This window comes from Malania oleifera, chromosome 4 (genome assembly GCF_029873635.1).
Source record: "Malania oleifera isolate guangnan ecotype guangnan chromosome 4, ASM2987363v1, whole genome shotgun sequence".
NCBI lineage: Eukaryota > Viridiplantae > Streptophyta > Magnoliopsida > Santalales > Ximeniaceae > Malania > Malania oleifera.
Window position 1 is genome coordinate 73899480 of NC_080420.1, and position 25154 is coordinate 73924633.

A 25154-nucleotide genomic window follows, 5' to 3' on the forward strand; every position below is an offset into this window, starting at 1 on the left:
TGTTATATATGGAAGGAATGTCATAATATGAGTTGGTACCTAAAAATCTTGAACCTTAACCTTTACAAAATAATAGAGTTGCTTCCCAAATATTGGAAATAACTTGGACTTTGTGAATTTATAGGCTATCTCTTTCTATGATTTACTTATGAATTAATATTTTTTAAATAGCCAACAAGTATTTTGCAAATTGTATATTATTTTTATTTACATTTTATTTGTGATTTCCTTAATTTTTTTCTAAAAAAAATTGTGAAATTTATATACATATGTATATCTAAAATGAAACTCTCAAAATGCTTATGCCTCAATGCCTTAAGGCTTACATTTTGCCTCTTAAAGGTTAAAATGCCTCACTTTACGCTATCGCCTTTTAAAACAATGGGTGAAAGAGTCAAATTGAGTGCAAGGGAGCTTGGGGATATGAAAAAAAGCAAAGAAATTGAGTAGGGAGTTGGATAGGCTAGCGTTGCCAATTAATTATGATAAAGGAAGCATATAAAATTTAGATCTTTTTTCTTGGAATGTTTTGGGGATTAGTGGGAGGTGGCAAGAGGAGAATGGTGAAGGAACTAGTTGATAAGATAAACCTTGAAATCTTGTTCCTACAAGAGACCAAGCTAGAATAAGTCAATTCTTTTTTGTTATAAGTATATTGGCATCAAAGGGTAGAAATTTCCTCTTCGAGTGTGTTTGAGAGTGCAGTTGTGATATAGGAGATGAGGGTAGCTTCTATTAAGGATTTTGTAGTGGGGCCTTTATCTCTATTGGTTTTCTTGATAATAAAGGTTTTGATAAGTGGGGCTTAAATCAGTTTATGGTCCAAATTCCTCCTCCTAGCTAAACTCTATTTTTGAAGAGTTAGCGTTTTTGCATTGTATAGTTTGCAATGGATGATTGGGGGTGATTCCAATGTTATCCACTTGTCTGTTCAATATTATTTGTAGTGATAGGGACAAACTTGGGGGGTATAGGGTCGCTAGCAGTATGAGGAGGTTTAGATTCTTTGTTCGTGGCAGATACTCCTAGCATTGGCTGTTTCACTTTGCTATGTCGGGTCTCGCGAGAGAGACATTCTTCTTCATGTATTGCTAGATTCCTATTCACCAACGTGGGGGGAAGATGGTTTTCCATATGTAGTGGAGGAGAGTCTTGTTAGGCTTGTTTCAAACACCAATATCATGTCCTCTTAGATTCCAACATGATGCAATAGGGACCCACCCCTTTTAGATTTTAGAACATGTGGTTGACACGCCCCTCATACAGGGAGTACGTGAGGGATTGGTGAATTGGGATTTTTAAGATAATGTGATGTGGAAGAAAGGCTGTGGGGATTTGTAGAGAAAGTGAATTGGAGGTTGTTAGAGCTTGACCAATGTTTTTGTTATTGACAATGATTAGCCCAAAGAGTGGCTTTAGGGCTTCTTGGGGGCTTAGGCAATGGTATCCTTTGTCTCCATTTTAGCTTACTGGGCAGATGTCTTGAGTAGGACGTTCTCTCTTGCATAGGGCTTGGGGTGATTAGAGATTTATTTGTTGGAAGGGAGGAGGTGGAGGTGTAACATCTCTAGTTTGCCAATGATACTATGCTGTTTCGAGGACAACGTTGTTGTTTTTGTGAAATCCTAAAAACCAATTATTTTGTTGAAAATTTTTGAAAAGATATTGGGATTAAAGATCAATTTGTGCAAGATTGAGGTGGCTAATATTATGTTGGTGGTAGGGGTTTGTTTTGCTTCGGAGTGGGTGTTTGCCTATCTTTATCTCGTTCTTGGAGGTAACCCTACTTTCAAGGTCAGTAGGAGTTTGGAGGGGTGGGAAAACTTTTTCTTATCTTTACGAATGGTTGTGGTTCTGGCCTCTCTAATGTTCCTATTTACTTTGTATCACTTTTTAGGGTTCCCAAAGGTGTCACAACTTTAAGAGAGGATGTGTTACTTACTCTGGTTGGGTTTTGGGGAGAATATGAGAATAATCATGTTAGCTTTGAGATTGTTATTAGATAGTAATTTAATTTGCAAAGACATCTCTCTAATTGGAAAATGGTGTTGCAGCAGTTTCCCTTAGAGGTTAATTCCTTATGACATAATGTGATAAAAAGTAAGTATAGGGCTCATCAAAGTGGGTGGGATTCTAGTGGGAGTGGCATTGTTTTTCATGCAAGCCCCTAGAGGTTCATGACCCAAGTTGCTTGCTGTTTCATTCCCTTCACCTAATTCAAAATGGGTAATGGAAACAGGGTTTGGTTTTGGGAGGAAGTCTGGGTGGGTGAAGGGTTCTTTGGAGTTGATGGTGCCTGGCTTGTTTAAACTTTCCCATTCTAGGGGAGTTCTCTTTTGTGGGATTTCCATTTTACTAGGAATCTTAATGAAAGAAAAGTCGATGAGCTTACCACCATGTTTAATTCTCAAGATCATTTTATTCCCTTCTAGACATCAGAGGGTTTGGGAGAGCCTTTTTTAGGTCTCTTTTTTTCTAAATCTTTCTTCTTTCACTCCTTACATCTCCCTTCCTAGTGTCTTCTCTTGGAGCCACATCATTTGGATGACAAAAGTTCCTTTCAAGATTCAGATATTCATTCAGCATGCACAACTTACTATAGATTAGAAATCCCAAGGCTCTTGGTCTTGATATGTGGTTGATGGGCCACAAGTCCAATAAAACCAATGCAAACCTCTTCCATCATTGTAGGGTGGCAACCCATCCTTAGAGTGCCTTCTTTTCTTGTTTTTGTGAACCTTGGGTGTCACCTCAAGCAATTGGCAATTTTTTGCTAGTAAGATTTTAGGGATTCGTCAAAAGTAGGAACGGAGGAGCTTTATTAAACAACTATTTTTTGCTATTTTGTGGACCTTTTGGATTGAGAAGAATGCAAGAGTTTTCAAGGATCGCACAAGCTCTCCTAGTCTTGTCAGCGATTAGAAACCAGGATTGTGATTTCCAGTTTTTTTTTTTTTTCCTTTTGTTCTTTGGAGGACATATTGTTCTCCCGATATTTTTCTTGTTTGGTTCTTAGTAGATACTAGATATTTTTCTTATCCAAAAAAAGAAGAAAAATTAACCCTATGTTTGGAGAGGCTTTGGATTTGGATTTGTATTGGATTTGGATAAGATGTAATATAAAATTATATTGAAGTTTGTCTAAATCCATCAAAATCCAAATCTAAGGTCTGAAATCCAGCCTCCCAAATAAAGTAGAAGTGTTAATGATGTGTAAAATTAAAATTTTGTTCATTGATTTGCTATGTGTTATTTTATTTTGAATTTATTTGATAAACAAGCATGAAAAAGTGGATTCCTTCATGTTTTCATTTCCTTTAATGTTTTTCAAGTCCCAAGCCTAAATGTGACGTCATGCTTTCATCTTGGATTCAAAAGAAATATGCCATGTCATTTGCTTCAATGATGATGGGCACAACCATCCTTACATCATCACGTCCTTTTTCTCTCCATGTTTTTCTTCTTTCCTTTTTCCCTTTTTATGTTGTGTCTGTACATGCACACACATGCATGCAGTGGATATTGTAGAAGCATTACTGACTGAACTCTTAAGTCACACGTGTTGTTTCCCTGATAGAAAGTTTAGAAAAAATGGGCCTATTTTAGTTGTAAGAGCTGCAAAAAAATCTTGATTTAATTGTAGATGGTTTAACTTTTGTTCATTGACTTATTAGGCTAGGATCTTGGTGGCTTAGTTATGCTCTTTAGGCAACTCCTAAAGTTTTTGGATTGAGGTTGTTTGGGATCTTGGCAGTTCTATGCTTGAGTATGTGTGTGTGTGTGTGTGTGTAAATATTATGTCATTTTAGTTTTCATAAATCCTTTAACATTTCCAATAGGTTCTACACTGAATTTTAGACACTTTTTTCAAAAGATGATACAAGAGAAAATGGGAGCTTGTAGATGCAAAAATAGAATAGTCCTTGTAAAGCAGTGGCCCAGGCTAGTGGTACCGTCTATGAAAATCTAGTCATGTTTTTTGCTAGTGAACTTGCATGTGCAGCTCTCCTGTTGATTTCATAATAATGTAACATACGACTATTTTTCATTTCCCAGTTTACATTTTGATACATTTATTTTATCTTTTCTCCTGTTTTTGTTTTTCATTTTTTTTTTTTTTTTTTTTTTTGTTTTTCCTTCTCAACAAATGCATGTACTTTTCATGTTAAATAGATTTTTTTTTTCAAGAAGCAAAAGTATCATTCCACTAAATCGAATTGCATCAATAGTTCAATACACATCAATAGGCACATGCATTTCAATATGAATACTGGCTACTTGCTGGTGATCTTTGACACTTAACTTTTGATAAAAATTTGCATTTTCACCTATTAGTTGTTTTGTGAAAAAACTCTCTTTACATTCTTTGCAGTTTTGAAAATGCTAACCTGATGTGAAATGCAAAGGAATTAGTGAACATTCTTTTTTTATTACACAATACAAGGCAGACTTATTTTTGTTTCTGGCTACAATTTATCATTTTTATAAGATAAAAATTCTTTTAGTAAATTAACCTGTTTATGTTATTCACTGTTAAGACTTATATTTTGCTTCTTGAACAGTATAAATTGGAATAGGGTTGATGCAGTGAAATACCTTTTTGGGCTTCCTTGTGATATTAATGGAAGGGATTATTTTCCTGAAAAAAACATAAAGTACATAGAGGATATGACTACTCTTTTGAGTTCAAAAGCTTCCAATAATGACTATTTAGTTTCCTTGGATTTGAAGACTACGCTCTATCAGGTATACTTAATTTCAAATTAATACATACTAGATTATTTCTATCAGCTATTATCTTCCTTCTGATTGAGTTGACTTGTTCAGGTTTCAGAGTATGCAAAGTCGTTATTGTTATTGTTGCAAATACCTACTGATACAGTTAATGCGGATGATATCATTTCTGCTGAAAGCATTTTGTTGTCTCCAATTGATATAGTTTCTTCAGAGATACATCACATGGCAGATGGCGTTTCTGAAAGTACTGATGACTATTTGTCTCCAGTAGAGCTTGGAGATATGTTTTCATGGGAGTGTCCTGAAACTTTACCTGATAGATTGTCTCAGGTGGTTCTTCCTGTTAAGAGAAAAATGTCATCACTGGAGGGCAGTAGGCGTGCAAGAGGAGAGAATTCTTCTGTGGAGATGATGGCACAAAATACATTTTCACGGGGATTGGGGCAACCTACTACCCCTGCTGGTCCTACTCGCAGGGATGCCTTCCGGCAGCGCAAGCCAAACACCAGTAGGCCCCCTTCCATGCATGTGGATGACTATGTTGCCAGGGAGAGAAATGTTGATGGTGCTAGTTCTCATGTAATTGCAGTACGAGTGGGGTCTAGTGGTGGAAGACCTCCATCAATTCATGTGGATGAATTTATGGCCAGACAAAGGGAACGACAGAATCCTGTTGCTGTGACAGTTGGGGAAACAGCAGCTCGAATTAAGAATACTCCTGAGAATAGCACAGATATGGAAAAGTTCAGCAAGTCTAAGCAGTTGAAAGCAGATCTCGATGATGAACTTCAAGGAATTGATATTGTGTTTGATGGGGAGGAGTCTGAATCTGATGACAAGCTGCCCTTTCCTCAGCCAGATGATAATCTGCAGCAGCCTGCTCCTGTCACGGTTGAACAAGGTTCTCCCCATTCAATTGTTGAAGAGACAGAAAGTGATGTACATGAAAGTAGTCAGTTTTCTCGCATGGGCACACCACTGGCATCTAATGTTGATGAGACTACCCAAAATGAATTTTCTTCAAGGATGTCAGCCTCGCGTCCTGAGGTGCCGCTGGTTCGAGAATCAAGTGTGTCTTCTGAAAAAAAGTACTTTGAGCAGCCTGGTGAAATGAGGAATGTAATTCCAGTTGAGACATCTGGTCGAAAGGATTTTGTTGTACCGACAAATAGCCCTGGTTTTCCTACCTCAGTTTATATGAATGCTTCTGCATCATCTATGTCTTTACAGTTTCCCGTAGATTCTAGGATGGCTCCATCAAACAGTATCCATAAGAAAGGAAATCTACAAAAAATTGGTAATATGCCATCAATTACAGGATCTCAAGGACACTATGAGCAGAAATACGTGCTGCATCAGCCACCTTTACCTCCAATGCCCCCTCCATCAACAATCTCTCCTGTTATATCCCAGGCACCTGATCCTGTTCCAAGTCAGTCATCTCCATTTGTCAATTCTATTTCAGATGTGCAGCCGCCGCTGCCCACAGCTTTCCAAGTGAGTATATATGCTTTCCTATGTTCAATTCAGTGTGAGCCTTGTTTCTGCAGCTTCAATTTTTTATCTTTTTTTGCAGGTTCAATCAGAGTATATGTCTGCATTTAATAACAGTTCTTTAGCATCTTCATTTCCCATACCAGATTCAAAATATACAAGAACATCCATCTCCTCTCCTAGTGGATCTGTCAGGCCACCACCACCACTTCCTCCTACGCCACCGCCTTATTCTTCTACAGCATTCACTTCTCCATCTTTAAAGACTTCTGTTGCACAACCTTCATTGTATACTCAAACAAATATTGGAATAACCGAGCTTCCCCAAACCTCTATTGTACCTTTAACTGATGTTCGATTTGGCAATCTTGCTGCATCAGGGGCCAGGCTGGCTACTTACCCCCCACCTCCACTGGTCTCACCATTGGTGTTCAGTAGACCTGCTTCAATACCTCTAAGTCTTTATGGGAGTAGCACAACACAGCCGCAGGGTGAAAACTTGACGAGTATGATTCAAAATCTCCCCATTCCCCAACCTTCTATACAGTCTGTTCAACCCCTTGCTCAGTTGCAGCCACTGCAGCCTCCGCAGCTTCTGCGCCCCCCTCAGCCCCCTCAGCATCCTAGGCCACCTATCCAAGCTTCTCAACAGACAGAGCAAGGGGTGTCTTTGCTGCAGAGCTCTGCTCAAATGCAAGTTCAGCCCTTGCAAATGCTTCAACAGCCCCAAGTTTCTCCAATTCCAATCTATTATCAACCTCAACAAGCCGAAAATTTTTTACTCACACAACAGCAGCAGCAGCCAGTTGAACATCCTCAACCACAAGTTGTGCCCCAGCAAGGAGACAATGCATCTCGACAGCAGCAAGATTTGGGAATGTCATTACAAGAATACTTCAGTTCCCCAGAAGCTATTCAGGTATTTGTTTTACATAATCCCTATTCCGTAATGAGAATATTGTATACTTTTGTCCATAATGGCCTTTGTTCCATCTATTGATTTTTATTCTTTTGTTGCAGTCTTTATTGAGTGACAGGGAAAGACTCTGCCAGCTTTTAGAGCAGCATCCAAAGTTAATGCAGATGCTACAGGTTTGACATCCAATTGCATGAACTCATCTCTCTCTCTCTCTCTCACACACACACACACATTTTCACGCACACATTTTCTTGTGTCCCTGTGCATGTTCCATGTGTGAATTTATTCTCCACCTTGTTCCCCAGCTTGTCAATCATTGAAAGGACAGAGGGTAGGAAATGATTTAGTAAACAAAATGAACTGAATTTCTTTAATCCTAGTCATATATGCTAGCCTATCTGCAAAGAAGAAAAAAAAGGGAAAAACAAAACAAAGTATGCAACCTTACATGGTTGAAACTTTATTTCTGAGCATAGTGTGCACATGCTGAAACTGCATAAAAAAGATTCCCCTTCTTCCTTTTGCACACGTTGCCAGGGGTGGGAGGGGGTTGTTGGGTTGCTGTTTTGTTCCAGTTTTTTCATGCCGTGTGAAGTCCGTACTGTTTCCTCCCATTTTAGTTTGAGCCACTTACCTTTCAAACTGCAACTTCGGGTACTGTTGAAACTTTTTTAATGTTTTGTTCGCCCATCCTAACTTGGCTCCTACAATTTGACTGTTGGCTGTGGTTCGCCAGGAAAGGCTGGGGCAGCTATAGCGACAGGATGCCAAACTGCACCTTGAAGGCTATACTCGGAATCCTTCCAAATTATCTGTTTCATGTTGCAGACAATGTGTGATTTAGGAGAATTTTGCATCAATGTACTATATTTCTATCCCAAGGTAAATTCTCCCAAAGCAAAATCACTCTTTAGTTTATGTGGATGTGCGATTGATGCACTGTATGTTACCTCTAGTGGATTTTTGGCATAAACAATTCCCCAAAATTAAATCAAATTTGGATAGGTCAATTTGTAACTGAAAATTCATTTTAATACAAAGCTTAATTATTATATCATCATAAAGTTTAAAGTAATACTATTCTCGTGACTCCCCCTAAAGCCTATTGTGGCTGCCTCAAATTTGGTATAAAACTTAAAAAGAGTTTTCCCTTGCATTGAAGGCAATGATGAAAGAGTATGTATAAAATTAGAGATGGAGGAAATGAGTGTTGGGATGTAGCCGACTTAAAAATGGATTTGAGATAAGGAAATGGTTTGAAGATGCATAAATATGATGGGGAAGTCTTAACGGTTTCATCATCAGCCTTTGTTTAAAATCAAGTATACTTTTGAAAATGATTTTTATTTTTAGAAAATAATTTTTAGGTAGACTCCAAGTTAATTGAATTAGGTGTTCTTTGGTTCATTTAATCTAATCTCATTAATTCCTCTCAATTATATGATCTTCAAGAATTAAAAATCCCCATCATGCCAAGGATAATGAAAAAAAAAATCTGCCCATCTCACAGTGAGTTAAGATTAGATTTTGGGAACTAAAGTCATGTAGTTAGAGGCATCGGAATTACATAATCACATAAATAAAATAACAGGAAAGAAATAACTTTTCCCTTTTGGATTTTTCTATATTTTCTTTTTTGAATTTTTAAAATTAATAACAATTATGGCACTAACAAAGAAGATGACAAAGAAAAGAATGAGAATAATAATAGTAGTAGTGATATGATAATAATAAGATAACACTAAGAAAGTAACAATGACACTAGTAGTAATAATAGTATAATAGTAACAAGATGCTAGTACACATCATAATAATACTAACACAAAATACAAGTACATACAATAATAATAATAATCATGTAATAATAATAATATAGTAGTGATGGGACACTTAATGTAAAATAGTTGTGATATAGTCATAAGACAATAGTACTGTTGGGATGCTTGCAAACGCATGCATGGGGCCAAATTACATGTTATTTAAATTCAATACAATACCAAATTAAAGTGTTGTAAATATAGAATTTGTATTTTTTAAAAAGCACATGAACACTAGCTTTTAAAATGTAAGCAGATGAAAACTAATTTCTAAACACTTTTGTTTTGCACCAACACATTGACACTAGTTTTTGAAAATGTGAGCACATGGAAACTGATTTTAAAACACACTTTCTATTTTTGAAAATTCAAGCACATAAACACTTATTTTTGAAAATTTAAGCATGAAAGATTGATTTTAAAATATATTAGCATATATTCTGTATTTTTGAAAAATACAAACACATAAATATTGATTTTTGAACATGTTGACACAAGCTCTATACCAATTTCTGGCAAATCCCTACTGGACTCAAATCTGAGACAAGAATAACAAAAGGGAAAGGAAAATTAATTAATAAAAGTTTATTACCTTTTCTTAGTCCTTCTCTTTCAACCTTGCATGAAGTTGTATCAGGTAGTCTTTCGTATCTCACTATTATGCTTGGTGTCTAAGTGGAACCTCTACAAACTCTCCTTCCAACAAGCTTCTTTGAGCTTCCTTCGAGCTTAAGGTTCACACAATAATGTTGGAATAGAAAGAAAGACTCAAAGAGAAAGAGGTTTAGAACTGAATAGACTTCTATTAATGTATCTTAATTTTTCCTCTCCGAATATAAGGGTCGGAGCTCCCTTATATAGGCAAGCAACTACTAATGAATAAGCATAACTTGCTTTCTCAAAAGTAGATGTCAAACCGATGTCGACATAAAGAAAAAGTAAAAGCTACTTTAAATAAAGAAAAAGGACAGTACATCAAATCCTGCTGACTCTTTTGACAAAACAACAAAATACCGACAACTTTTAATAAAGTAACTTTTGACTAAAGCATAGAAATACAAAAGTAATTGATATGACCCGACGAATTGTCATTTCGGCTAAGCTTGGAATATGACATGATTCTAGACAAATGTCTGATATGACCCGTCTGAGTAGTTCGCTCAGTCTGGCCTGGGATATGGTGACACCTGGACTATCATCTGAATCGTACATTTGTCAAAGATCCCGTCCTTCTTCAGAGATCTTTCAAAGCTCTAATGATTTCTTTATCGTGCTATTTTCTTGCTAATTCTATAAGTACAGTCTGTAGATCACTCTTCATGGCCTGGGTTGAAGAAAGAAGAAGCGTTTATCAAAAAAGAGAGTGTTCAGTTCCAGTTCTGGAACAAAGCCAGATGAAGAAGGGAAACTCATCTTGGAAAGATGAAAAGTCCAGTGACAAGAGTCATATTCAGTGTTTCATTTGCAGCTAGTATGGACATTACAACACCTAGTGCGTCTAGAATCCTAGAACCAAGAGGGTAAGAGGAGAAGACATATAGAAAAATGACTCAGTTGCTATCAATAAGAATGTTTCAGGATCCAATAAGGATAGAGAAATAGTAGAAGTTGATTTGGTTATCGAAGACTTTCGAAGGACTCCAGAAATCTTAAAGGAAAAGGGGAACTTGCTAGAAAGGATAGTTAATATTCCAACAATTCCAGCAAACATTTCTTTTTCAGTTTGCCTAAAAGTAGTCGAAATATTGGAAGAATTTGAAGTCATTATTTCAGAAAACTTCATGACTATAAACAAGGAAAGTACAATGGAACTCATTCATCAACAGATCAAACTTAAAGCTGAAATGGATATCCAGCTTAAAAAATACAACTTCACTACCAGAGCAATAGTGAGTATTTTGGAGTATCCACAATTAAAATAGTTTTGGATGAGGAATGGTTTGTGTATTTCGAAATTACACATTCTCGGAAATATAAACCTTGAATTGTTAATTGCAGTACAAAAGGCCTTAAGATCAAGAGAAGCCCAGTTTTTTGGATTCAGCAAAACAGGACAAGCTTTTGATTTCCTGCCATCAATGGTAAGACATGTGTTAAATTTCACTAATTCATGACGGTTATGATGGATTGGATACATTGAACCAATTGAGCTAAAATTAGGAAGAGTTTTGTTTTGGAATCTTTTTCTAGAAGATTGGAAAGACAGAGCAGTTTCAGAATTTCATGAAGAAGAACCAGACTGATAGGATTTCTAGAAACATAGAAATTTCCATGAATTGGTTTAGAATTTGTGGGGAATTTATCTTCTTGAAGCAAGGATGGCTTTGGATTGCATATTCTTCGCAGATCATGAAACTTTGATTGCTATTGAAGGAAAGTACTTCCAGAAATTTGAAAAAACAAATTTAGCAGAATTTGCAATTGGAGCAAAAAGATTAATAAATCAAATTATAAATTGGGAGCATCATCTTCCTTCAACTCAGGCCATGAAGAGTTATCTACAGATTATACTTATAGAATTAGCAAAAAAAGAGCATGATGAAGAAATCATTGGAGCTTTAAAAGATCTCTGAAGAAGGATGAGATCTTTATTAGTCTAGAATTAAGTTCTGTGAGTGGCAGTTAGAACAACTCCGCAGGACTCTAGGATTAGAATCAAACGACCAAGATCTCATTAATCTTCAAAGATGAAGGAAAATCAGTCCATCATGAATAAAATAGAGAAATAATGAAAAGTTATGAGAACAAAATTCAATCTCTTAGTAGGGGAGAAGAACCTCAATTGTCTCAAGTCAGAAGCAGTATATTAGGAAGATATGTTGCTAAAAACTATGAAGATGCACAAGAACAGGAGGTTCAGAGTGCTCTTAGAGACATTAATGAAACAAAAGTTTTGTCAGACATAACAGAAGATATACAGAACACTCGTGATGAGTTGGATAAACTTCTACGTCGTGAAAAATGGATAGAAAATGAAGTCTCGGAAATTCGAAAGAGAATCAATAAAAGGCTTAATGAGGTAGAAGATCTCAAGGCTAAGAAACTAGTTAGTGCCGAAAAAATTCTTTTAAGAACTAGTAAGGGATCTGCAAGGGGTGGATCTGCAAGAGCAGGACCATCAAATTATCGGAAAACAGTGCAAGTGAGTTTTCCAGAAGTTTCATCTTGGGATGGAAAGCCAGTATGTTAGCCCCTAAGAATGGAACACAATCGTGGGAGCGAAAGAAGTTATCTTTCAAGGAAATGCTCTAGACCACGGCAAAACAACAGGAGTCTGTTTTAAATTATCTAGGCAGAATTCAGGAGGAATTCAGGCCAAGAAAAAGTGTTCCAGAGGGAGTACCCTAATATGGAACAATCCTTAGGTTCAATTGCGAAAAGGATCCCGCAGTTGCAATTAATGATTGGGCTATGGATATTAGATATCATATCCTTAGCAGAGGAGTCGAATCTTGGTTAGTGGAGCTAGCATATAAATTTGCAGTAGCCACACTAAAAGGAAACGTTGGAGATTTTTGGGAAATACTTTAAAGGAACTCATATGTGAGTACCATTATCATAAACACCATTAAAACTCCAAATGAAGTAATTTCTATCATAGCAAATTTCCTCAAACAAGAGTTTGTAGGATATTCGCTAGTTGATAGAGCTGACGAGCTAGTTGAAAAGGCTAGAATGGCTCTCACAAAGATTCAGATCCGTGACATATGTTACTTTGAAGAGTTTCTTTGTGAATTTCAATATTGGTATTATAAGCTCAAACCACAAGATCAAGCATACATGAAAGAAGTCTTCGTCAATAAATTACTCGGTAATTGGCTAGAAGTGGTAAAACAGGTTGTTAAGCAGAGACTTGACAGAGATACAGATGTATCTGATACTCTTGGAATCAGAGCGAAAACAGTAAGACAAATGATAAGACTTTACTGTATGCAGCGGCATATGTTTCAAGATGTAAGAAACATGTCTTATATGAATTCATATTGTTGTCCCAAGACAAGTGGGGTAGTAGGGAGATATGGCTGTAACCAAAGACTAACTAGATACTCAGAACGAGTAGAAACTAGTTGTGCTGGAGGAGTTTTCCATAAGAAGATTAAATCATCCAAAGTTAGAGGAAAGACTTGGGAGAAATTTGGAAAAAGGAAGAGCTCTAGAAAAGGGCAGATAAACCCAAAGAAAAGATATCTTAGACCTAGTAGGGTTAGATAAGACGTCAAGGAATCGTTCAAGAAAAAATATGGACGATATCCTTAGTGTCCGCAAGGAAAATCTCTGGAGAATTGTGACTATTGTTGGTTTTGTGGCAAGAAGGGTCATAAAGCTAATAATTGTCCTGAAGCTGAGAAGAGGAAGGGTAGCCTCAAGAGTGCCTTGATGGAGAACTCTTCAGAACTTCTTTATGAACCAATTCGGGGAAAGGAGATAGACTCAGATGATGAAAGCATTTATTCTATTTTCTCAAAATACTCGGAATCTAGAGATGAAGAAGAAGATTTAGAAAATGAATCTCCTTATAATCTTAAGCTAATTCAGTTAAGACTAGCTATAATGAGAGCAGTAGACAAAGCACCAGAACTAGTTTCTCTAGCAGAAGAATAAGAAGGTTTAGTACAAGCTACAGAAACTGAAACTCCTTCAGAAAGTAGGGATTGTTAGGAATGGAGGATGCCTCAAGCCAGTTGGGTTGAAGCATGTCAAACCTCATGGATACCTTACAAAGAGACAGTAAAGGTAATTGAGAGTAAGATAATGGCATAAGTTTCCAATACAGATGCAAGAACACTTATAGTTCCATTACTCACCACACAAGAAGTTCAGAGAGCAATGGATAAGAAGGCAAGATATGTCCACTATGGAATTATCCAGGTTGGGATAGATCCATTAGTAAGAAAAAGGCAAGATCTTCCTATCCTTATTGCAGTTATGGATGGAAGTATTAGTAATTTTGGTAGGTCCTTATTAGTAGGAGCAAGGGCTAGCTTACATTTAGGAGCAGCCTGGATAAAAGTAATACCAGATTTACATGTTGATCTTCAAGATAAAAGTGTGGAGAAAACTCTATAGATTATAGTTAATATGAGAGATTGGCAGAATATGTTAAAATGTAGCTCAGATAGAAGGTGCATTAGACTCATTGTCAGATTATATTTGAAGTTTTATAACACGGGGAAACCAACCCTCATAAGGAGAGTTAGTAGATTTACTCAACTCTTCGAAACAAATCAAACCGACTCAGTTAGAGGATTACAACCAGAAGTCGTAAATCCAAGAGCACTAAGTTGGCTACAGATTTGGGTAACCCCAAGAACAGAAGAGAGATTGAAAAATCTTTTTTCCAGAATCAGTACGACAATAGGCAAATAGATTAATTATAACAGAACCTCTAAGTGATTGTACTCCTAGTAGAGTGAGTGTATCTAGAAAGGAAGATATTAATTCAGAAACTAGGTCAGAAGGATCTGAACCATCTAAATTAAGACCTTCAAGTAGTAAAAGGATAGTTGATCAGAGAACCATAAGAATCCCTATCTAAGCAAATGAAAAAGAAGATCAGACTCATGTAACATACATGGGAACATCAATCCTAAGTGCTAAATTAGAGGAATGCTTATCAATATTTCTATCAGTAGGATAGACTGTATTGCTCTAATAGACACAGGATGTACGTGGTCTTGTATGAAGATTCGTTTTCCAGAAGTGACTTGGGAACAGGCTAATCTTCAGGTAACAGTGGGAAATAGTGCAATTCTTCAGATAGGAGAAATTGCAAGAAATGTAAGAATATTAATAAATGGCAAAGACTTTGAAGAACGGATTCTTTGCTTAATCCCAGAATTACCAGATAATTTTCTTTTGGGAAATAAATTCCTCTAGAAATATCAACTTTTTACGATATTCTCAAAAGGAATAATCCTAGATAACCATTTCATTCAAATGTCTTCAAGTACTATTATAAATAATTATATGATAGTCGAAGAAGGAAGATATGATTATCAGGAGAAGCTTGATAATTGGAAGGAACTGGTATCAGGAAGTATCCTAAAAGTAAATTAGTCAAAAGAAGAAAGTAATCTTGAAGAAATCAAGAAAATGTTTTTAGAAAATTGGTCGAAGAATCCACAGGCATTATAGTAGAAAGTCATGCCAGAAATTTATTAGAAGTAAAGGGATTAGATATCCAAATGAAATGATGAGGGAATTTGAGAAACAAATTCCAAAATTATTAAATTTAGGACTCATTAGGTACAGTAAAAGCACAAGAATGCTGCATTTATGGTAATAAATCATGCCGAAGAAGTAAATGGAAAAACCATGATGGTAATTGATTATAGATATCTGAATAAAGAAACAAGAAATGATGGGTGTAATTTACCTAATCAGGATTTTCTTGGAAATAGAATAAGAAGGGAGAAACCCTAAGTTTATTCTAAATTCGATCTCAAATCAGGATATTGGTAGATAAAGGTTAAAGAAAGAGCAGTAGCTCTTACAGCCTTCACTACGCTGATTGGGCTTTTCGAGTGGCTAGTTATGTCATTTAGATTAAAGAATGCCCCAGGAATTTTTTATAGAAGGATGGATAAGGCTTTTGAAGGAATGACTGGATTTCTTGCATTATACATTGATGATGTTCTCGTATTTAGTAAAAATACTAAGGACCACTTAGAACATTTGAAGCAGGTGACATAAGTGTTTAGAAAAGAAGGAATGGTTCTTTTAGAAAGAAAAACCATATGGATGCAACCTCATATTGAATTTTTAGGTTTAAAAAATTGAGGAAGTGAAAAGGAACTAACTTTAGCCACATATAGCATAAAGACTGTGAATTTCCTAATGAATTCAAAGACAAAAAGCAATGTCAATGCTTTCTAAGAGTATTGAATTACATTAGAAAATTTATTAAAAATTTGACAGAAAATGTAGCACAAATTCAGAGAAAGGTTTCAATAAAGAATCCTTGGAATTGGATTTCAGAGGATACTGAAATAGTAAAAGCCTTAAAGAAAGAAGCTCAGAATTTGCCAAAGTTAGAATATCCAAACGGTACAAAATTAGATATAATTCTGGAAACTGATGCTTCAGATATAGCATGGAGACGTGTTTTAAAAATCAAAAAAATTGATAAAACCGAACACCTTAGCAGATATTGGAGTGGATGTTTTAATGGAGCAGAACTTAATTACCCAGTTCATGAAAAGGAGTTGTTGGCAGTCCTTAAAGGAATTGGGGCTAATGAAATTTTCTTGGGTAAACCATTCATCGTTAGAACAAATAGTTCCTATGTAAAGCACTTTATAGGAATTAAGTTAAATTGATGCATCCAAGCAAGATTGATTAGATAGAGAAATGAGTTACAATATTACTCCTTTAACATAGAACATATTAAGGGAAGAGATAATATTATTGCTGACTCTTTTGACAAAACAACAAAATACCGACAACTTTTAATAAAGTAACTTTTGACTAAAGCACACAAATACAAAGCAATTGATATGACCCGACGAATTTTTCTTTCGGCTAGGCCTGGGATATGACATGGTTCTGGACAAATGTCTGATATGACCCTTCTAAGTAATCCGTTCAGTCTGGCCTGAGATATGATGACACCTGGACTATCATCTGAATCGTACATCTGGCAAAGATCTCGTCCTTCTTCAAAGATCTTTCAAAGCTCCAAGGAAGAGTGGCAAAATGGGCGAGCGGCAGGGTCCGGGTGGATCGCTAATGGGCTGGGTCATAAATAGGTCAATGATAAATGGATCACACACATGTCAATCCTAACCCGCCCATTTAATAAACGACACGGGTCACCCGTTTAAAAAGAATAATTTAATTATTTTAAAATTTTAAATCCTAAATAAGAACAGAACATATCGTCTCTCGGTTGACTAGACGGGTTGAGGAAGACGAAGAAGCAAGGGTTTAAATCTAAATCTAAATCAAAAATTCAAAATTTGTATTAGTCTGAAGAAGAACAAAAGTGAGATTAGTGATGATTAGGGTGTCTTAAAATGAGATTATATTTTCTAATGATGAGATTGGACTTAAGTAAGGTTTAATTTATTGGCCCAAATGGCAACCAAAGAGGGGGATGAATTAGGTTTAATGGAAATAAAAAGCTTGATACAAAATTTAAAGTAAACTAAACAATCAAGCAAACCACACAAATATAAAAAGAATTTTAAAGAGAAAAGGGATAGAGAAATACAAATTCTTTTTATAGTGGTTCGGCAACTGGCCTATGTCCACTCTCTTAGGGCAAACCACCTTGAGGTTCTACTTACCGCTTATTTTAAGGAAGACCAAGGAATGAATTACAACCCTTATTTTTTGGAGACAAGGCAACCATATACAACCCCTTGTCTTTCGAAGACAAGGCAACCACCAACTTACAATCCTTTTTTTTTCGGAGACTAAGGAAATTGTCAAAGCTTACAATTTGTCTTCACAAGAAAAATTTACAATTAAAGCTTACAAAATAAACTCTCAAAAAAATAATCAAATGTAAGGCTCAAGAGTTTTCTCTCAAAGATGAGCAATTTAAAGCACAATGAGAATAAGAGAGATTTTCAAGGTTAGAGTACTTTGGTATTTAGTATGTGTATGTTCTCTAACGTTCTTAAAACTTTGGAGGGCATATATATAGAATTTGGAGGAAAACTAGCCATTTTTTACCCATTGGAGCCTTTTTTATGGTTAGACTAATCGATCATTTATAGTAGGCAAGGCTTTCTAGACCGGTCAACCGCTTTTAGGGGCCGTTCAACTACTTTCACCACCTACCTTGGCTAGTCAACCACTCCTTAGAGCCGATCGACCACCACCTAGAGATGGTTGACTGCCTCTAGCACAAAGGTCGAGTTCAATTTTTTTTATCCCTACTTTTTCAATTTAAGCTCATTTGTACTATGTTTTATATTTCCTTATATATTTACAATTTAAAATACAATACAATTGAGAGAAAAGTAATACAAATAAATCAATTTAAGTCTTCAACATCTTCTTTCAAAAATTTCACTTTACTTCAACTTCAATGACTTAATCCTATAGAAAACAACTTAAGCATAAATTCATTAGTCTATAACAGTTTATTATCATCAAAATCAGATTAATGAAACCTTGGGGCTAACAATCTTTCACTTTTTTATGATGACAAACTATTTGTGAAAATAGGAATAAATATAAATCAATTAAGTTCACACACAAGTTCTTATTTTTTTTTATCTCTCCCTCTTTGACATCATCAAAACCAAAATAAGAGCAAGATTAAATGTAATAACCCAAGAAATTAATTCATAGCCTCGTCGACGAACACAGGGGATTCGTCGACGAGGGAATAAGAGGGCCTCGTCGACGAGAAGATACCGAGAGACTATTTTCTAAGTTTTGAATTTCGTCGACAAGAAGATGGTGTTCATCGACGAACCTCCTTCATGGCCTCGTCGATGAGATGACGTGGCTCGTCGACGAGATGACGTAGCTTGTCAACGAAGCCCGCAGTATAAATAGTGCTTAACTCAATTTTTACATAGGAAAATCGACCGAAACCCTCTCTCTTCTCTCTCTACGGTCTCTCCTTTCTCTCTCTTCGATTTTGGCCTTGTTAGTCACCGGATCGACGATCTGAGGCCACCACGATGCTCTTAGATAAGTTCTCCCTAAATCTGTAGGAGCGGATCGTCGGTGGGATAAAGTTGGATTTCATTCCAGATTCAGGGTAAGGCTTTTTTGTCTAAATTTGGCTTTCCGGCAGTTGTAAGAAATGTAGTAAACGTGAAAATAGTGATATTTTGTTCTGGGATATATGGTTTTCAGGGTGTTGAGTGGAGAACCCAGCAGATGTAGGACCCATCACAGTGAGGGGCTTGTAATAGGAATCAGGTAAGGGAAATATGTTATGCTAGGTAATTCTAGTATGTTTTCAGTATAAATTATACGTTTTTACCAAATTATTATTCACGACAGAAATTTATACAATTTATCAAGTATGTTTAATATGTTTTAAATTACTGTGTGGCTTGGGGAATATGGATATAGTACAGAAACATGTTTTACAGTATTTTTCAGAGTTATGTTATACAGAATATATGGACAGTGAATATGTTTTATAACATTTTTCAGAATACCATAATTATACAATTTTACAGTACCATGACATACAGATTTACAGTTAATCTCAGAAACATAGTTGATATAGATACAATTTACTACAGAGTCATGATTAATACAGTTATTACAGAATCATGGTAAAATAGATAGTTGTATATAGAGATGTATTATATAGTATCAGACCCTGATTGATCATAACAGATACAGTTCACAGAGCACACTACCGTTGCTATATACAAAATAGAGTGCAACCACCTATTTAGATAATACATGGTAGATAAGTCGATCATGCCCATGTGTGGACAGACTCCCCATTAGATATGGGTTGAGGAGGATCGATCGGACTGACGGAATATAGTGGTTTATCTCGGTAGGCCAACCAGTGATAGATCCCGCCTACGGGCCGCACAACCCTATCATGAGGAGTTAAATCATGACATACAGTTATCCATCAAGGAAGTTATCAGTTATTATTATGTATGTACAGTTTCACAGAAACAGGGAATATACGTATATATATTAAAAGTATTATGTATATAAATCTAAAATACAGATATGTTAAGTAATATGGAAAAGGTGGTGGTTTATATTACTAGTACTTTATTTACAAATTGAGTTATACATAATTATATATAAACAAATTTTCATAGCATTCTAACTCATTTGCCACACACTAGCAATAGCATATTTTGTCTTACTGAGCATCGTCTCATCCCATTAAATAAATATTTTTCAGGTGATCCAGCCAGGCGAGCATATCAGGCTCATAGGTAGAGGGACTTCAGTACCGTCCTGTCAGTAAAGTAAGTATTTTGGGGAGTATTTCTATATAGCCCTAGCCCAGTTGAGGGTATTTTGGAAAACAATCATATATGTATAGTTTGCGAACATTGTAGCTCTCTAGTATTGTACATATTTATATATGGCGGGGGTGATGTGATTTTAGCTTCCTGCTGCATAGGTTGATTTATATATATATCAGAAGGTATCTTGAATATGGAATTTTTTAGTATTTATTATTGGAAAGTCATAAAATATTCATAAAATATAGCAGGTTGTTACAGTTTAGTATCAGAGTCTAAGTTGTTAGGTTCTGTAGACTTTAGAGTGCAACAAAAGCAATACTAGAGTACAGGAAAAGATTTGAGGTTTATTTAGTAGTCTTGGTACATGATTACCATGGTGGTTTCTTTGTTTTTCCTAAGATGACGATTTTAGGAAAACCATAGTAAACTATTGTCGGGTCATGTGTTTAGGTTGCAGAACTGGATATTGAGTTAATGTCAGGGAAGGTAGTTAATTTTGAATTGGTATAGGATAGGTCTATGTAGGAGATAAGATGCTTAAGTGTGTTTCTTATTTTCAAGATGGACCCGGGAAGCAGTGATACGAATGGTGGGAAGGATAGGCCAGGACCTTCTAGCATGGGTGGTGATACCGATGTAGTGCTGCACAGTGTCACTCAACAGGTGATGGCTAAGATGGACAAGAGCTCTAGAGAGCATGGCTGTTCGATTAAGAAGTTTACGTAGATGAAACCCTCATCCTTTGCTAGAAGAGATGACCAGATTATAGTTGAGAATTGGATCCAGGACATCGAAGAGACGTTGGTTGTGCTCCCTTGTACAGATGAGCAGAAGGTAGTATTTGCAGCATTTAAGCTGACAGGGGAGGCGAAGCGCTGGTGGAGATTAGATCAATTGATAGAGGAGCAGAGGTCGGTTCCAGTACCAGTGATGTGGGATTGATTCAAGGAGCTGTTCTTTGAGCGATATTTCCCTGCTATCGTTCGGAGAGTGAAGGTAGCAAAATTTATGCACCTGGTACAAGGGCAGATGACGGTATCTCAGTACGCGGGTCGATTTTTCAAGTTGTCGCGTTTTGCTCCACATCTAGCACCTGATGAAGAAAAAAAGGCAAGGAAGTTTGAAGAGGGACTGAGGTAGAATTTATTTGAGTAGATGATTGGTTTCAGGGCTCAGTCATTTACAAAGATTGTAGACAGAGCTGCAGTCATTGAGAGTGGTATACAAAGGGGTATAGCAGCTTAGAGTCAGAGGACGAGGCTTGCGCCTCAGGGTTTCCAGACTGGCTCCAGTAGGGGTCCATGGAGAGGAGGTCATGATAGGGGAGATCAGAGGCAGATGATAGGACCTCGTGAGAATCAGGGTAGGCCAATTTTTTCGGTATGTCTGACGTGCGGGAGACGTCATTTGAGGGAGTTCTAGGTAGGGAGGGTTATTTACTATCGTTGTGGGAGACCCGGCCACATGGCACGTGCATGTCCAGGACCGCCAGACCAGGTCCCAGCTCCCAGACCCTATTGGGGAGGATATCAGGCGCCTTATGGAGGTCAGCAGAGGAATGTGGCCCCGACGAGCGTTTACGCGTTGACGCCGGGTGATGCAAAGGCTACTACAGATGTGGTGACATGTACATTTACTGTTTTATCACATCCCATTATTATTTTATTTGATTCAAGTGCTACTCATTCATTTGTCTCTGTATCCTATGTTAAATTATCTGAAAATGATACTCAGTTATTAGATAAGGAACTATCGGTAACTACACCATATGGGTCAGTGATGAGGTGTAAAAGGGTACTTAGAGGCTATCCTATAGAAATTCAGGGGAGAGTGCTACCAGCAGATTTGATTGTGTTTGATATGTGTGAGTTTGATGTAATATTGGGAATGGATTGATTGGCAATTAATCACGTTAGTATTGATTGTCGAAGTGGTTTTCATACCCCTTGGTGAGAAAGAATTTAGGTTTACTGGTTCATGTGTACGTGCACCATCACAGTTTGTATTCGCTGTGCAGGCAAACAAATTGCTCCTGGATGGAAGTCAAAGGTTTATAGCTTTTGTAAAAGAAGTGACAGAAAATGAATCGAAGTTTGGTAGTACACCAATTGTGCAAGAATTTCCTGATGTATTTCCAAAGGAGCTACCAGGGTTGCCTCTCGAGCACGAGGTGGATTTTTCTATAGATTTGCCTCCAGGGACAGCGCCGATCTCTAAGGTTCCCTACTGCATAGCTTTAACTAAATTGGGAGAATTAAAGGATCAGTTGCAAGACTTGTTGGATAGGGGATTTATACGATCCAGTGTATCGCCGTGGGGAGCTCCAGTGTTGTTCGTAAAGAAGAAGGACGGGACTATAAGGATGTGTATTGATTACAGGGAAATAAACAAGGTTATTATTAAGAACAAGTATCATTTACCCCGTATAGACAATCTGTTTGATCAGCTCTAGGGTACTTGGGTGTATTCCAAGATCGACCTCAGGTTTGGGTATCATCAAGTGTGAGTAAAAGCAGAGGACGTCGCGAAGACAGCCTTCAGGACCAGGTATGGGCACCACAAATTCCTTGTTATGCCGTTTAGTCTGACAAATGTCCCAACTGTGTTCATGGACTTGATGAATAAAGTCTTTCACCAGTATCTAGATCAGTTTGTAGTAGTTTTTATTGATGATATACTGGTTTAGAAGTTTTAAGGATCGTGGGGTGCATTTGGGACTAGTACTGCAGACACTCAGGGAGGAAAAGTTTTACGCCAAGTTTAGCAAGTGTGAGTTTTGGCTTGAGCAAGTTGCGTTTTTGGGTCAATTGATTTCAAAAGAAGGTATTTCAGTGGATCCCAGCAAGATTGATACGATGGTGAATTGGGTCAGGACAAAGAATGTGCAAAAAGTCAAAAGTTTCTTAGGACTGACTGGCTATTACCGTCGGTTTGTTGAGGGGTTTTCAGTTTTGTCAGGGCCTCTCACACGTTTGACCAAAAAGAATGCCAGATTTGTGTGAGATGAAAAGTGCGAGCAAAGTTTTCAGCAATTAAAGCACTGGCTCGTCACTGCACCAGTATTGACGATTCCCTCAGGAGGTGATGGGTATGTGATTTACAGTGATGTGTCTTTGAAAAGGCTCGGTTGTGTATTAATACAACATGGTAGGGTGGTAGTGTATGCTTCTAGGCAGTTGAAAGAGTATGAAAAGAACTACCCTACTCATGATCTGGAATTAGCTACAATGGTGCACGCATTGAAGATCTGGAGACATTACTTATATGGTGAGAGATGTGAAATATTTTCTGATCACAAGAGTCTAAAGTATTTCTTTACACGGAAAGAATTGAATATGCGGCAAAGGAGGTGGTTATAACTCATCAAGGATTGCGACTGTACCATCAGTTACCACTCAAGTAAAGCAAATGTGGTAACTGATGCATTGAGCCGTAAATCAGAGGATGCAGCGCAGTTAGAAGCAGTTGTAATTCAGCATCCAATTCAAATGGACTTGGAGAGCCTCGGTGTGGAGATAGTTGAAGATGATTCTCAAGTGCTTATTGCCAGTCTGGTTGTATAGCCTATATTATATGAAAGAATTAAAGCTGCTCAAGGGAATGATTCAGAATTAGCAGAAGTAATAGCTAAAATACAAAATGGTTAGGGAGAGGAATTCAACATTTCTGACAATGGGACTTTGAGATTTCACACCAGACTGTGTGTGCTTGCGGATGACAGCATCAGAAGGACAATTCTAAAAGAAGCACATAGATCCTTGTACACTGTTCATCCTAGCAGTACGAAAAAGTATAGGGATCTATGGGAGTATTTTTGGTGGAGTAGCATGAAGAGGGAAATAGTAGAATTTGTGCAGCAGTGCTTGACATGCGAGAAGGTTAAGGCTGACACTAGAGGTCGGCTATTCGGTTGCAGCCATTTTTCATTCCTGAATGGAAGTGGGACTACGTATCCATGGATTTTATTACTGGGTTACCGCTAGCGCCGCATGGTCAGAATGTCATCTGGGTAATTGTTGATAAGTTGACAAAGACAGCTCATTTCGTACCCATTAAGGTTAGTTACCCTATGAACAGGTTAGCAGAGATTTACATAGAAGAGATTGTTTGACCCCATGGAGTGTCGATATCCATAGTCTTAGACCGTGATCCACGTTTTACATCGCGGTTTTGGAGGAGTTTGCAGGAGGTAGCACCGCTTTCCATCCTTAGACAAATGGTCAGATAGAGAGAAGTATTCAGGTACTTGAGGATATGTTGCAGGCGTGTGTATTGGATTTTTGGGGTAGCTGGACTCAGTAAATGCTATTGGTGGAATTTTCGTACAACAACAGCTACCAGGCTAGCATTGGCATGGCTCCTTATAAAGCACTCTATGATAGGAGGTGTCGTTCCCCTTTATATTGGAGTGAGTTGGGTGAGAGGTGAGTTTTGGGGCTAGAGATAGTCCAGTAGGCGTATGATAAAGTTCCACTCATTCGAGATAGGATCAGTGCAGCACATAGTCAGCAGAAAAGCTACACGAATACTTGCCGCCGAGAACTGGAATTTGAAGTAGGTGATCATGTATTTCTAAAAATCACACCATTGAAGAGAATCATAAGGTTGGGGAAGAAGGATAAGTTGAGCCCTAGGTTCATTGACCCATTTGAGATACTCGAGAAGATTGGGTCAGTTGCCTATCGGTTGGATTTACCGCCATCTCTATTCAGGATTCACGACGTGTTCCATGTTTCTATGTTAAGAAAATACGTTTCAGATCCTTCCCATATCATCAGCTATGCAGAATTGGATCTCAGTGGTGATTTAGCATACGAAGAAGCTCTAGTGCGGATTCTAGATAGAAATGAACAGGTATTGCGTAACAAAAGGATACTATTAGTGAAAGTCTTGTGGATGAATCACGTGATAGAAGAAGCCCCGTGGGAGCTTGAAAATGAGATTAGATAGAAATACCCCCACCTGTTTAGTGGGTTATAGTAGTGATGTGTAAATTAAAGTAGTGATAATTTTGTTTTGTACAATGTAATTGTAATGTAGAGTATAGGATAAGTAGTATTTTGATTTTGGGGAAATTTTATTTTATACTTGTAATCTCCCAGAACTACCTATGTAACCACAGTATTCCTCCACCATAAGTGAGGGCGGGTAATAAAATAAGTAGACCGATTATCTTAAGAGATGAGGGATCAGATGGATAAGTGAATTTCGAGGACAACATTTTATAAGGAGGGGAGAATGTAATAACTCAAGAAATTAATTCATAGC

The 25154-nt window shown here is 37.1% G+C and overlaps 1 protein-coding gene across 4 annotated transcripts in view; it reads left to right on the plus strand.

Moving 5' to 3' along the window:
- Positions 1-25154, plus strand: part of LOC131154218 (protein virilizer homolog) — a 142700-nt gene that overhangs the window by 106604 nt on the left and 10942 nt on the right. For 2 of the 4 annotated variants that reach the window (XM_058106838.1, XM_058106839.1), the window contains 5 exons: positions 4563-4746; positions 4828-6234; positions 6314-7150; positions 7252-7323; positions 7887-8207. In XM_058106838.1, coding sequence (XP_057962821.1) covers positions 4563-4746; positions 4828-6234; positions 6314-7150; positions 7252-7323; positions 7887-7907 — 2521 coding nt within the window. In that variant the 3' untranslated portion in view covers positions 7908-8207. Of the gene's footprint in view, positions 1-4562; positions 4747-4827; positions 6235-6313; positions 7151-7251; positions 7324-7886; positions 8208-19816; positions 19884-25154 lie in introns of those variants that run through there. The other 2 variants (XR_009136389.1, XR_009136390.1) reach the window with 2 other exon arrangements.